At 34.0% G+C, this 14694-nt stretch overlaps 1 protein-coding gene across 1 annotated transcript in view; it reads left to right on the top strand.

Annotated features, from left to right (window-relative positions):
* The window catches only part of LOC118762453, a 127406-nt gene that overhangs the window by 72450 nt on the left and 40262 nt on the right, over window positions 1-14694 (top strand). Inside the window, exons 14-15 of the mRNA XM_036501000.1 lie at window positions 10506-10641; window positions 11779-12012. Coding sequence (XP_036356893.1) covers window positions 10506-10641; window positions 11779-12012 — 370 coding nt within the window. The remainder of the gene's footprint in view (window positions 1-10505; window positions 10642-11778; window positions 12013-14694) is intronic.

The raw sequence follows: 14694 nt of genomic DNA, 5'->3' as shown, positions 1-14694 counted from the left end.
TTCATATATGTATCTATATATAAACGTATATATACATACATACACAATCCCATATATATATATACACACATATACATATACATTCATATATATATATATATATATTTACATATACACATATGTATATAAATATATATATATATATACACACACACGTACACATTCATATATGTACACGTATATATATATACATTCATATAAATATATATGCACACACATATATACACAGACATACATACATACACATATTTAAATGTATATATATATATACACACACACATCTATATACATATACATACACATATCTATCTTCATATATACATATCTTCATATAATACTGCATAAACCTATATATATATATATATATATATATATATATATATATATATATATATATATATATACATACATATATATATATATATATATACATACATATATATATATATATATATACGAGAGAGAGAGAGAGTTCGACATTTAACAGATAAGGAATTATGCACACTATTACATCATTAACATTTGACTGATAATGGTTAACATCTAGTGTTACTAACACCAAATCTCCGAGTTCAATTCCGGAGAGGTACCTGAATAATATCAATGACAATAATAATAACAAGCAAAAAATACCCTTGAAAAGAGAACCGAGGTTCAAAACATCCACAAGTACCTGATGAAGGCTGAAAAGTATATTAGCCAAAATGTTGTGGTAACAACAAATCAGATGAGGGCACATACCGGTCAAATGTAAATAATGTATGTTAATATATATATATATATATATATATATATATATATATATATATAAAAACAAGCTTGGAAGGACTGGAAGAACAGTGGTAGCAGGGAAGTGTATCAGACTGCCAGAAGGGAAGCTAGGAGGCAGGTTTATTTAGCCAGCGGGCAAGCAGATAAAAAAAAATTTGCCAATGTTCCGCGCTGTGAGGACGAAAGACTTGAGGTATTTCGTGTTGCAAGACAGTGTGTGAGAGAGAATCGTGACGTGGTGGGAGAGAAATATGTTCACATGGATGATGGTTCATTTGCGCTGAAGGAGGATTGAAAGGTTGCTGAATAAAGAAAATGAATGGGAGAATGAGAGTCTGCCGAATGTCGACCCAACAGAGGACCAGCTATCTGAGTTGACAGTTCCTTGGTAGATAAGGCAATTAGAAGCATGAAGACAGGGAAAGCCCCCGGCTCATTAGGAATTACTGCAGAGATGCTCAAAATATCTGAAAGTGTGGGCTATAGCCTAGTCACCTGTATAGTTAACCAGGTGATACACAAAGGAGTACCCAATGACTGATGCAGCAGCATAATAGTCAACTGCTACAAAGGTAAAGGTGACACTTTAGATACAAATAATTACAGAGGTATCAAGCTGTTGGATCAGGTAATGAAGGTTACGGAGAGGGTCATAGGCCAACTGATTAGGGAGAGAGTCAGCTTGGATGAGTCAGTTTGGTTTCATGCCAGGGAAAACACCACTGATGCTATATTCCTGGTAAGACAGCTGCCTGAGAAATACCTAGCCAAAGATAAACCCCTGTACCTGGCTTTCGTTGACATGGAGAAAGCCTTTGACAGGGTCCCCCAATCCCTTTTCTGGTGGTCAATGAGGAAACTAGGGATAGATGAATGGTTAGTGAGAGCTGTGCAAGCCATGTACAGGGACGCTGTAAGTAAGGGGAGGGTTGGCAACGAGTACACTGAAGAATTCCGGGTAGAGGTAGGGGTCCACCAAGGCTCAGTCCTCAGCCCCCTCCTATTTATCATAGTCCTCCAGGCAATAACAGAAGAATTCAAGACAGGATGCCCCTGGGTGCTTCTCTATACTGATGACCTTGCTCTAATTGTGAGTCACTATCAGAACTAGAGAAGTTTCAAGTGTGGAAACGAGGATTAGAAGGGCCTTAGAGTCAACCTAGCTAAAACCAAAGTCCTAATATGTAGGAAAGCAGGCGTCCCACAAATCTCTTCAGGTAGATGGCCCTGCTCAATCTGTAGTAGAGGCATAGGTAGAAACTCTATAAGATGTACCCAGTGTAAGCTATGGACACATAAGAGGTGCAGCAATGTCAAAGGAAGGCTAACTAGGAAGATGGTTTTTGTATGTGGCAGATGCTCTCTGAAAATGCACAGAGAACAACTTTCGCCACATTCCAGGGAGGAAAACTAGAAGTAGTTGATAGCTTCCGTTACCTAGGTGACCAAGTCAGTAGCGGGCAAGGGTGCTCTGAAAGTGTAGCTGCTAGAATAAGAATAGCTTGGGCAAAGTTCAGAGAGCTTCTACCTCTGCTGGTGATCAAGGGCCTCTCGCTCAGAGTAAAAGGTAGACTGTATGATGCATGTGTATGAACAGCCATGCTACATGGCAGTGAAACATGGGCCATGACTGCTGAGGACATGTGTAAGCTCACAAGGAATGAAGCCACTATGATCCGATGGATGTGTAATGTACCTTGAGAGAAATGTTGGACCTATGAAGCATCAGATGTGGTGTGCAAGAGAGACGACTGCGCTGGTATGGTCATGTGGTGAGAATGGATGTGGATAGCTGTGTGAAAAAGTGCAACACCCAAGCGGTTGAGGGAACCTGTGGAAGGGGTAGACCCAGGAAGACCTGGGATGAACTTGTGAAGCACAAACTTCGAACTTTAGGCCTCACCAAGGAAATGACTAGTGACCAAGACTTTTGGAAATATGCTGTGCTTGAGAAGACCCGGCAAGCCAAATGAGACCATATTCTCTTGGCCTATGCCTGAGGCGTAACCAGCCCACTTATGCATACCTTTTCCTCCTTTGGACACTAAAACTTTGCTTGCGAAGTGAAATGAATATCAAAATCAAATTCGTTGACCGAGCGGCTAACTGATTTTGTGCCAGTGGCACATAAAAAGCACCATTCGAGTGTGATTGTTACCAGGGTCGCCTACTGGCACTCGAGCCCCGTGCTAGTAGGGTGTTAAGAGCACCATCTGAGTATGATCGTTGCCAGAGCGGCTGTCTGGCCTCTGTGCCGATGACGCATAAAAGACAGCATTCGCGCGTGATCGTTACCAGCATCGCCTTACTGGCACCTCTGCCGGTGGCATGTGTAAAAGATTCGAGTGACTGGCCTCTTGCTGGTGGCACGTAAAAGCCCCCACTACACTCTCGGAGCTGTTGGCGTTAGGAAGGGCATCCAGCTGTAGAAACTCTGCCAGATCAAGATTGAAGCCTGGTGCAGTCATCTGGTTTGCCAGCCCTCAGTCAAATCGTTCTCCCAAGTTAGGATGGATAGCGGGCGTTAAATGATGATGATGATGATATATATATGTGTGTGTGTATATATGTGTGTGTGTGTATATATATATGTGTGTGTATATATATATATATATATGTGTGTGTGTGTGTATATATGTATGTATATATGTATGTATATAATCAAAATATGCAACAAGGATATCCAGAGGTAATGCAGTATGACTGTTTCATGTAACTGCATTTAATTGAACAATGCAACCATTACATCAATTGAAATGCTCAGCAATCCCCAGCTGCACAAAGACATAGAATTTAATTAAATTAAAACAGATGGACACATTTGTATAATTTTGCCTAAAAACGCCAAGAGGTTAAGGAGATAAACAAAGAACATTGTTGCCCTTCCTTCCACTTACAGATTCTGCTTGTCACTTTTATATGGGGTCAGTTTTATTTTATAAACTAGTTTTATCAAGTGCTTGTATATCTAAGGCCAGGCCTATTAGAGGTAGGGCTGAGAGAGTCAACAGAAATCATAGTGGGTATAGTCATAAAAATCAAGATTTGTTTGAAGCAATATCATGGGATTTGGTAAAGGAAAACTTAAATCAAGATGTTATCTGACAATTTAGGGAGCTGGCCACTAGCAGACTATTGATAATGAAACAGGGGAAATCTTATCATGCAGTACTATAGTTAAATATTTTAAGCAATACTGCTATATTGTATAAAGTTAAAAGTTTAGGGTTATTCAGAGGATTATTAAGAAGAATAATTATAACAAAAGGGTAAAATGTTTTATGAATACTTTTGAGTATATACCAAACTTTTACCACAATAGAGGAAGGAAAAGAAAATTATCCAGAAATAGTTTAATATTTATACATATTATAAACTTAAATACCAACTAATCAGATGGCGTCAGTGAATATTGATCAATTGGTATATACTGAGGTATAAAGGAGTACTGAGGTAAAACAACATGCTAACTAGGAATTAATTATAATCTAAGCAGTTTATTTTAATTAGTGAATATACCAGTATTGTCATGTATAAGCTAAGTATGAATTTATACAGGTACAAATATTAGATTTATTTTATAAATATGTAAATAAAGGCTGTTATAAAATAATGAAGAAATTAAATAATCAGGTAGGGCAGAACACCATAGAAAAGGAATAAAATAGCTTAATCACTAAAAACATAATAAAGTATAGGTAGCTTATTAACCACAATAGAGAAAATATATAAAAAATGAATAATATTTCAAAATATACTAAAAATTATGTATTTAGTTATATAGCTAGTGTCAATAAAGACTGATACCTGGTATTAGTTAAGGGAATATTTATGTTATGGGACATTCTAATTTTTTAAAACTAAGGGTTATATTATAGGTTTTAGAAGTTATTATTGTAACTCTGTGCATGATATTTTTAGCTTCTTAGGGTATTTAATTAGAAGGGCTACTTATATAAAGGCCTTTATAAATACTAAGATAAGGAGAGTAGAGCACTTAAATAAAGGGATAAATCAAGTAACTTCTAAATATCATTTCAAACAATATTGCCATATTGTATAAAGTTAAAATTTAGGGTAGTCAAGAAGATTATTAAGATTAAATTTATATACATATAGGTATATATATGTATATACACTGATATATATATGTTTTCTCAGATGAGTCATCCTTTACCTTATTTCTTTCAAATTTGTGTGTGTGTATATATACAAACAAGAAAATGGAGAACCAAATTCATTTCAATCATCAACTTATGGATATTACAATTTCATATTATTTATTAATTATACAAATGGGAACATTAAAATCGAACAAAACAATATACATCAATATGTAAAATGATAATATATATATATATATATATATATATGTACGTATATGTGTATGTGTGTATATATATGCAGGGATTGGACAAAAAATGAAATCGCCTTGAAATTTGAAAGAAATTTATTTTAATGCGGGGTAGGACTGTCTTTGACACTAATTACACCTCAAATCATATGAGGTATTGGCTCGTACAAAAGTTGAAATGTCTCTTAAAGGAATTTTTGTCCATTCTTCAGCTAAAACAGTCTGCAGTTCTTGTAGCAATGATGGTGGACAATATCAACTCCCTACTTGTTTTTCTAAAATGAATTATAGGTGTTCAATAATATTGAAATCTGGGAACTGTGGTGGCCAAATAAGATGTTCAACTTCACTAGAATGTTCCTCGTTCCATTCAGTAACAATTTTAGCTGTGTGAATTGGTGCATTACCATCCTGAAAGATTGCGTTTCCCTCTGGAAACAGTTCTGCAACCGTAGGGTGAATTTGATTAGATAAGATGCTTAAATAGTCTTGACTATTAATTCTGCCATGAAGGGAAACCATTGAGTTGGCGGATTTCCAAGACATAGATCCCCCAGATCATCACAGATCCTCCTACATGTTTAACAGTTGGAAGAAGGCAGTCTGGGTCAAATACTCGGCCGGTGGTAGGAAATAAGGTAAAGAATGACTCATCTGAGAAAATAACTTTCTTCCACTGCTCTAAAAGTCAATTCTGTAGGCTTTTACTCCACTCTAAATGCTTTGCGATGTTTGTTTCTGAAAGTAGTGGTTTTCTGATTGCAGCCCGCCTGTGAAATACGGTTTTGCTCAGCTCTCAGCGAACAGTTTTTGCGGAAACTGGGTTCTTGAGGTAGTCATTAAGCCCTGCAGTAATTTTGGGAGCTGTACATTTGTGATCCTTTCTAAGAATTTGCGTTAGAGTCCGACAGTCCCTATCTGAAAGATTTGGTTTTCTTCCGGAGTTTTGTTTCAAAAGCTGGCATTACTTTCAAAACAGTACTTCTTGATACACCAAATATTTTGGCTGTTTTCGTTATGCTAGTGTCTGCCATACGAGCACCAACAATTTGACCTCTTTGAAAGTCCGATTGATCTGTTTTTTTAAGGATTTTCTGATATCTGAAAAGAAACAACAATTTTAGCAAAACATATTAATCAACACTAATAATAAATCAAAAAAAAAAAAAAGAAACAAGGTTTTGACTGTTTTATAGATATTTCAAAATTTTGATGCAATGAAGCTGGGTGTTTGCATTGTTTTGTCCAATTCCTCTGTGTTTGTGTGTGTGTGTGTGTACATATATGTGTGTGTGTGTATCTTTATACATGTGTACATATATGTATATATATGTAGATACATGTATATATATATATGTGTGTGTGTGTGTGTATATGTATATATACAATCTATACAGATAGACAGAATGGGATTTATATTTTAGATGTGTGTGTTTGTGTGTGTATGTATATATATATAATATATATATATATATATGTGTGTGTGTGTGTGTGTATGTATTACATATACGTATATATCATCATCATTGGTAAGTGGACGTTAAATGATGATGTGTGTGTGTGTGTATGTATTACATATACGTATATATCATCATCATTGGTAAGTGGACGTTAAATGATGATGTATATGTGTGTGTGTATATATATATATATATATATATATAGGTGGCTTATGTATTTGTAATATTAAATTATATATATATATATAAATAAAAATCAAATATATATATGTAGCTTATATACGTACGTTACAGATATGACATATATATATGTGTGTGTATACGTAACATATCATATATATATACATATATATATATCATATTAATATTAGTAGGGTATATAAAATTCCAAAACATATACATCATATATATGTTGCCTGTATACATACGTTACAGATATGATATATATATATATATATATATATATATATATATATATATATATATATATATATATACATATATATATATATATATATATCATCATCATCATCATCATCGTTTAACGTCCGTTTTCCACGCTAGCACGGGTTCGACGGTTCGACCGGGGTCTGGGAAGCCAGGGGCTGCACCAGGCTCCAGTCTGATCTGGCAGTGTTTCTACAGCTGGATGCCCTTCCTAACGCCAACCACTCCGTGAGTGTAGTGGGTGCTTTTTACGTGCCACCTGCACTATATATATATATATATATATATATATATATATATATATATATACTTACATATATATATATGTATTATATTTATATATGTGTGTATGTATGTGTGTGTATATATATATAGATATATATATACACACATTATCATCATCATCATTGTTCAACTGTGGTTGAGACAATGGAATTTACCATGCCACGCCAGACTTCACGATCCATCATGGCATTACGGAGGTCCTGTTGCTGGATGCCTGTATCCCTGGAGAACGTGATCAGAGACAGGACCCAGCAAAGCAGGGGCTGGACCTATATCCGCAGGTATACCATTAGGTCTGGTTCCCTGGGGAAGAGAAACCCTGGTGCAGTTAATTGCAAATTCCATAGTCTTTTCAAATGGCTAATAATGTGTGCGCGCGCCACTACTACACACACACACACATCATACATATGTAACCTATATATGTGTGTATATCAGATGTATATATAGATATATATGCATATCGTCCACTCTGCTGAGTAGTTGGTGTCAGGGAGGTTATCCAGCCTTAAAAATCCTGCCAAAACAGTTATAGAAAACTTAGTGCAGGCTTTGGCCTGGCTGGCTGATGTGTTTGCACGCGACCCATGCTGGCATGGAACACAGACTTTGAATGATGATGATATCTATATGTATCTTTATATATAATATATAGAGATGTGTTTATATAAAACGTCTCTATTCCTTCTCTGTGTAATCACTGCCACACATACATGTCCATTTTGCCCGTGCCTTCATTGCTTAGTTATTCTCTCGCTTTCTGAATTCTCATTGTACAATATGTTTTCATATGACTGAGGATATTAGTGAATCTTTTCTGTTTGCTCTGTATTGATTTCAAGTCAGGATGCCACTGCAACTATTCTCTCTAACACTCCTTAATGCAGCTCTCTGATGCAGTTCCTCACTACTTTTCATTTGTAAGTCCACCACTTTAATCACTCAACCTCTGTAGCACATCTTTTTGACTGTGTACAAGTGGCTACATTGGACTCTTCATGCCTAATTCGCTGTACTTTCACCATCTTCTGTTTTACTCAGTCTGACAATATACTATTATTCCTTTTCTCCCAGACATCCTGGGCCTCTGTCATCTCTTTATCTTCCAGGACACAGACATCTGTCATCACCGTTATGTTGCCTTAAATATTGCTTTGAAGCTCAGAATACTCAGTACTCCTGTTACTCATTCCCCTATCTCACACCCCTCTCATCTCTATCATATAAGTGTTTATTATTCATGTTTCTCAGTCTGTTATGAGATGGAAGAGTGAACAGACACGGGAATATGAGGCACCATTATTTGTTACAAGGACATTGCCTCCCTCCAGTACTGGTGTCATGAAGAATACACTCAGTATAGTCTGTAAAATTTGAGATTGTGAGGATCCTTAAAGCTTCTAAAGTAAATAACACATTTTTAGCACTGTTAACCCATACAAAGCACACAGTACACTCTGTAAAATGGTTTTTGTTAGTGTTAAGAAGTGTGCAACCAGCTGTATATACCAAGCCAAAATGAAACCTGACAGTAATGGGATGCCCTAAGCCATGACCTATTAAAGTGAGTGGATCCATGCAGCAGATACAGTACAGTGATGTGTGTGTGTGTGTTTGTATGCATATGAACATGCTATATGCATGTATGTATATGTACTAATGTGTGTAGGTATATACAAATATAGTATATATGTAGTACGCACGCATACAAACAAACAAGACTGGCTTTCATGTTCTCTATCCTTCTACAAAATGTTGAAAGCATTGCTGTTACAGAAGGCTCATGCCTAAGTTGTGGTGCATTGGAATCACGCTTATGGGTTTGAAGCAAACCTTTTAACTTCTCTACAATGCCTCTGTGTGTGTGTGTGTGTGTGTGTATTAATGTGTTATATATGAAATTATTGTGTAACTTTGCAAATGTAAATTGATTTGCAGCATGCTAAGAGGTAATATTTTTCCCAGGGTTATTAATGTTAAAATCAAAACTAAATTAGAAAGTTTGAAGCTCTGTTCTAGCAATCTGTATTTCTTAACACAAGTGATTTAGTTGATTAAATTTCCATATGGTAAAGTCATATGTTCAGTTTCTTGTTTATTTTTGGTACCTTCCCCTTAGAAATGATCACACACCATAGTAGTCATTTTCAGCTTTACTTATGACGCAGATTGATGACAACATGCAGATTAGAACTGATTGTTGTTTCTAACATAATAGAAAAATGCATGGTTTTTATTATTACAGTTAATTTTCAAGTTTTGTTGAATGTTTCTAAGTTGGTCACATCTTTGTGTAAAATCTTTAAAAGCTATATATATAACTAAAAAGCCTTTTTATTTACTTCTTCATGCTGTATCATCTGGTATTATTCATCTCTCTTTCATACTATATTCTATTTCAGCCAGCTTTTACTTTACTTTCTTCAATACTAATCTTTGCTACTTGATGTATTTTGTTCAATTTGATTGTCCTCTAATGAGATTTATGCCAAATACTAAGAAAATATTAACTTAGTATGCAGTGCATTTTCTCATTTTTGTAGAACATCTTAAGTTGAGATGGTTTCCTTTTAATTATGGCTTCCTGTGATACTAAAGTTTTATCGACAGAAATTCACTTGGGTATATTTTCTTCGTGTTCTCTGATCCAGATCTATTTCAACCAACTAAGATCATTATCTTTCTTCAGCTTCAACCTATGTGATGTTTTGAGGCCTGTTTCTGTTCCTTTTTTCATTTCTCTCTCATTTGTTTTACTTCATCAGTATATTCTATGATTTTGTTTCTTGTTCAAATTATATTTATAATTAGTTAACTATTTTTTACTTATAAAAATATCCTGTTATTTTATCCAGTAATTTTCTCTATTAGTTATATTATCTCATCTAATTATATATATACATATATATATATAGATTAGCAGTGATATTGAATCTGGGATGAACTAAGTGTTAATGGGAAAATCTATTTTTGAATAGCTTCCATAAAACATGTCAATGAAATAATTGATAGTAGTTCTCATTACTATTTTTTAATTTTCAATAATTACTGAAATTAGAAATAAAAATATTAATTAAATATTTTTATGCAATTTTTCTTTTTGTTTACTCAACATGTTAGTTTATATTTAATATGTAATTTAGATTCTCTTACATGTATAAAGGTACCAATGTGATTTTTATCTCCAGGACAATAATCCATTTAGTGAAGGTTATCTAGAAAGAGAACAGTTGGAAAAACAGCGAGAACAGCAAGAAAGACAACGTATGCAACTTCAAAAGCAAATAAAGCAACAAAAGGCACTTCAGGGGGAACAGTCAAATGGTAAATCTTATTTCAAAAGTGTTCTAATTAATCTATTATGCAGTATGTAATTGATTATATCTATTTGTGTTGTATATTATATGTAAATGATTCAGATTTTGAACATAACGAAATTAGAGAAATAAATGCAAAAAAAAAAAAAAGAAATCTTGCCAATATATTTGCTTAAATGCTCATAGAATATTGAACTTATACTGGTAAGATTATACTGATGATTGCTGGACAGTAGACAAATTTAATAAAATCACTACTGTTGATTTAAAGCAAAAGTTTTATTGTTACTATGTTTTATGTTCTATGGTCCCTTGCTGCCCTTAGAGTAATTGTAATTGTTAAATCGGAAAGCTACTTTGCAGAAGTTGATCATTTTGTTTCTTTTGTTTTAATAAACAGCTCCTCAGCTTTAATAAATTTCTAAGAATACTGATACTTATAGACAGTTGGAGTAGTTTCTTTTAAATAGTTCACCTTGCAAATAAAGGCTCTGCATTATCTTGGGACAGCACATATTGTCAGTGGTAAAAATTTGAACACTTCTATTTTTGCATTCGGCATAATGAAACAGGTAAAGTAGCTAAGAGAACTCGAATCAAATATTGTGTATTGACAATGACAGTGCTGTGTTTGAATATCATTGTCATCTCTTGCACATTGCATTTGATACTTTTTACACTTAGTTTTTCTCTCATCATATTTGTACTTTCTCATTCATGCACACTGACATTCACATCAAGGGAGTGGACAAAACAATGTATAGTTCTGATAACCTTATTATACCTGCATGTGAAGGATAACAAGCCTTTTGTTTATTATGAAACTGTTAAAGCAAGTACCAAATTACTGGAGTTGATATAATAGACTAAAAGTCTTTGAAACAGTTCCCTAGCATGAATGTAGTCTAGTGACTGAAACTAGTTGAAGAGAAGTGTTACTATTGTGTACAGTTTTAGTTAATTTTCATTGTGGAATAAAATCTTATTTTATTCTATAATTTTATAGTTATAGATGATCAATATTTAAGTAACTGTACTTCTCATTTATTACCTTTTTTATTATGCATTTATTTTTTTCCCACCTCTTTTTTTTCTTTTTGCAAATTATGTTTTAAAATTTTGCCATACCAAAATTTTTCAACAGAAAAGCCAGAGGGTGTTCGCCAGGTTCCCTTTTTCAGTGATACTCAACTGATATATGATCCGAAGCGTCCAGTCTCTGCTGTACCACCAGAAGGCCATATTGGATCTCTTTTAAGTGAGCATGAATCTAGACTTTTAGGAAACAGATACTCAGGAGACCAGCAGCAAAGATTTAGTGGGGATCAGTTACAAGCCCAACCTCAGTTGCCACCCCAACCACCTCAGAGATTTTCTGGTAGGTTACATTTATTTGCAATTAACATTTTATCTTTTGTTGCCTACAGTGAGCTTATTAATCTGGTCTTTTCTATAGTCTGTGTAATTGATTTTGTTTATCTATTAGAAATACATTTTATTTACTATTTTATTTTTCTTCTTGATTTAATTAATGTATTCATTTCAAAAGGCTGCATTTTAATTGCTTTGTATTAATGAAATTGAAATATAAATATTTTGATAGATAAGTTTTGTTATATAGTAATTACACTTCCATTTTGTCACAGAATTAGATTTTGTGTGTGTGCGTGAGAGAGAGAGAGAGATTGTGTGTGTATTGGGTAGGTGCATTTCCTGTTGCTTTTCTGATACACTTGATTAAAAATAGCTTTTATCATCTCTGAAATGATGAGTTATCATTTGCGAAATTTGGAAGGTTTGTGCATATAGCTGTGTCTAGTAGCACAATGTTTAGGATAAAATGAATTACAGTGTTACAACTATTTCATTAGTGTATGTTTCTAGGTTTATATTGAAATTTAAGTAACATTTGTACTTTTGATATATGAATTTCTCTGCATTTCAAATGCAGATAGGAAAGCTATGTTTATTTCTAGACTTGTAGTTTTGAAACTACTGCATTTTACTCCTCTTGGTCTTCAGAAAACTATCAATGAATAAGAATAAGGATGCTACATGGGATTTTTTTTTTTTTTACATAGCTGAACCCTATAAACACACAACATTTAAAAGGAGACAATGTTCTCCAATGATGAAAATAATATTTAGTGATATTCACATTCAAATTTGCCAGAATGTATTGAGAATGAATAGATACATTATTGTTAAAAATATATTAGACATTGACATTTAATGTATATGTTATTCAGCATTTATATTAGAGGGTTCTAGCAAAATTAATGCACAAGTGGGTACACCATTTTTACTGACATAAGTCATTCAAATCGCACATTGATAGAGTGATCTTCTTCTATACTAAGGTACTAATTCAACATAGCCTCCATCAATAGTGATGCATCTGTACCATCATTGAATCTGATTCTTTGAATCCTCTTCAAAAAAGTTCAGGTGTGCACTGTTGTATCTGCTTCTTCAGATACTTTCACCACATCTGTGTCATCAAATCATTGTCTCTGAAGATTGCCCTTATTTGACCAGACAGGTGAAAGTAGGAGGGCATCAGATCACTGGAGACTTTTGACCAACCCAATTTGCTGGTTTTCTGATTTGTTACCAAAGATATATGGTTGGAATTTGTCAATGTGAATGTAGATCATTTTCAGATTATCGTTTATTCTCTTTCTTCTCATGGCTTCTTTATGCTTTAAGAGTGTCTCACTGTGCTGCTTTCTGTTCACGGTGCAGTCATGTATCAGAAAAGCTTCCAGCAGATCATAATAGACTTTCTCACATCCCTCCTTCAAATCAAGTGTCAATTTCTGAGGTATCAAATTTGCACACACTTCTTGATATTGAAAGTCTTCCACAATCTTTCATAATGCATTGTGATTATTGTCCAGTTGTGACTTGTATGTCCATGCAAATCAATTTGGCTATTTTTTGACAATTTGTGTCAGTGGTCACAGTTGATGGTCTATAACTGCATGATTTTGTCTTCAATGATGAGTTTCCTCTTCTGTGAACTTCTTCACTTGTCTGTGTGCTCCAGTATTTAATATTTCAATTATGCATTTCATTAACAACGAAATATTTTTTGCTGATTTTCATTTTTTAAGGTATTCATTATTTATTCTCATATTTTTAATAATTTCTTATGCTTAAATTATTAATGAATTATGGCATGAAATCAGGTAGGCTGAGGTTTCATAAGTTTTTATGTTCCATTGGCTGTACTATTTTGGATTTCTGGAATTGATTTTTAGAGAAACCTTTTTTTAGGTATTAGTTTTCTTTGTTTTACTTGCTGTGATTAGAAGATTGATCTGTTAATACTTAGTTTCAACAACCACATAATTTTTTTTCTAAAGGCTGCAATTACAGGAATATTTGTACAAACTGTGTAATGTGGGCTCTGGACAATGGGACACTAGATTTGACAAGTGGAAGACAAATGAGTTAAGTGGGCCTGGATCCATTGTGTTATGGTAAATGAAGCTGAGACAAGAAACAGCCAATATGAGCCACTGATTGTAGTGTGTTGGTGAATAAGACTTTGCCAAATTGCTGAATGGCCTTTTTTTATACATGTTAGTGTTTATAGCAACAGTTGTATAATGAGTATTATATTTGAATTTTGTGGAAAACCAGTTACTAATCTAGGTAGAAGTATTTTCTGATTCTGAACAGGAAGCTTGGTATTTTGGGTGCAGGTTTGATTATGTTACATATTTGAGGTCGCTGTCAAAGATTCTTAAAAAAATGTGAGGCTTAGAATTTGTAGTGATTTTGAAGGATTTAGTTGTGTACTCATATATATGGAGGTTGTAGTGTTAGATTATCCCTTGGTATGTTTTGAAATTGTGTCTTGATGATATTGAAGGCGGTTACGTTTTTATGTGCTCACTGGATGATGGTGTTTTTTTTTTTTACGACTCTGCTCATAGAGAAGATGTGTAGGTCTAAGTTGTGTGTAAATAACACCTCTGTATGTAAAGTTACAAATGAGAGAAAACGGTTATTTACATAAGACTGTGTTGGTTGTTGTTAAAAATGGAGGCAA

The sequence above is a fragment of the Octopus sinensis genome, linkage group LG3 (genome assembly GCF_006345805.1).
Source record: "Octopus sinensis linkage group LG3, ASM634580v1, whole genome shotgun sequence".
NCBI classification, from domain to species: domain Eukaryota; kingdom Metazoa; phylum Mollusca; class Cephalopoda; order Octopoda; family Octopodidae; genus Octopus; species Octopus sinensis.
This window is presented reverse-complemented; position numbering and strand designations above follow the sequence as displayed.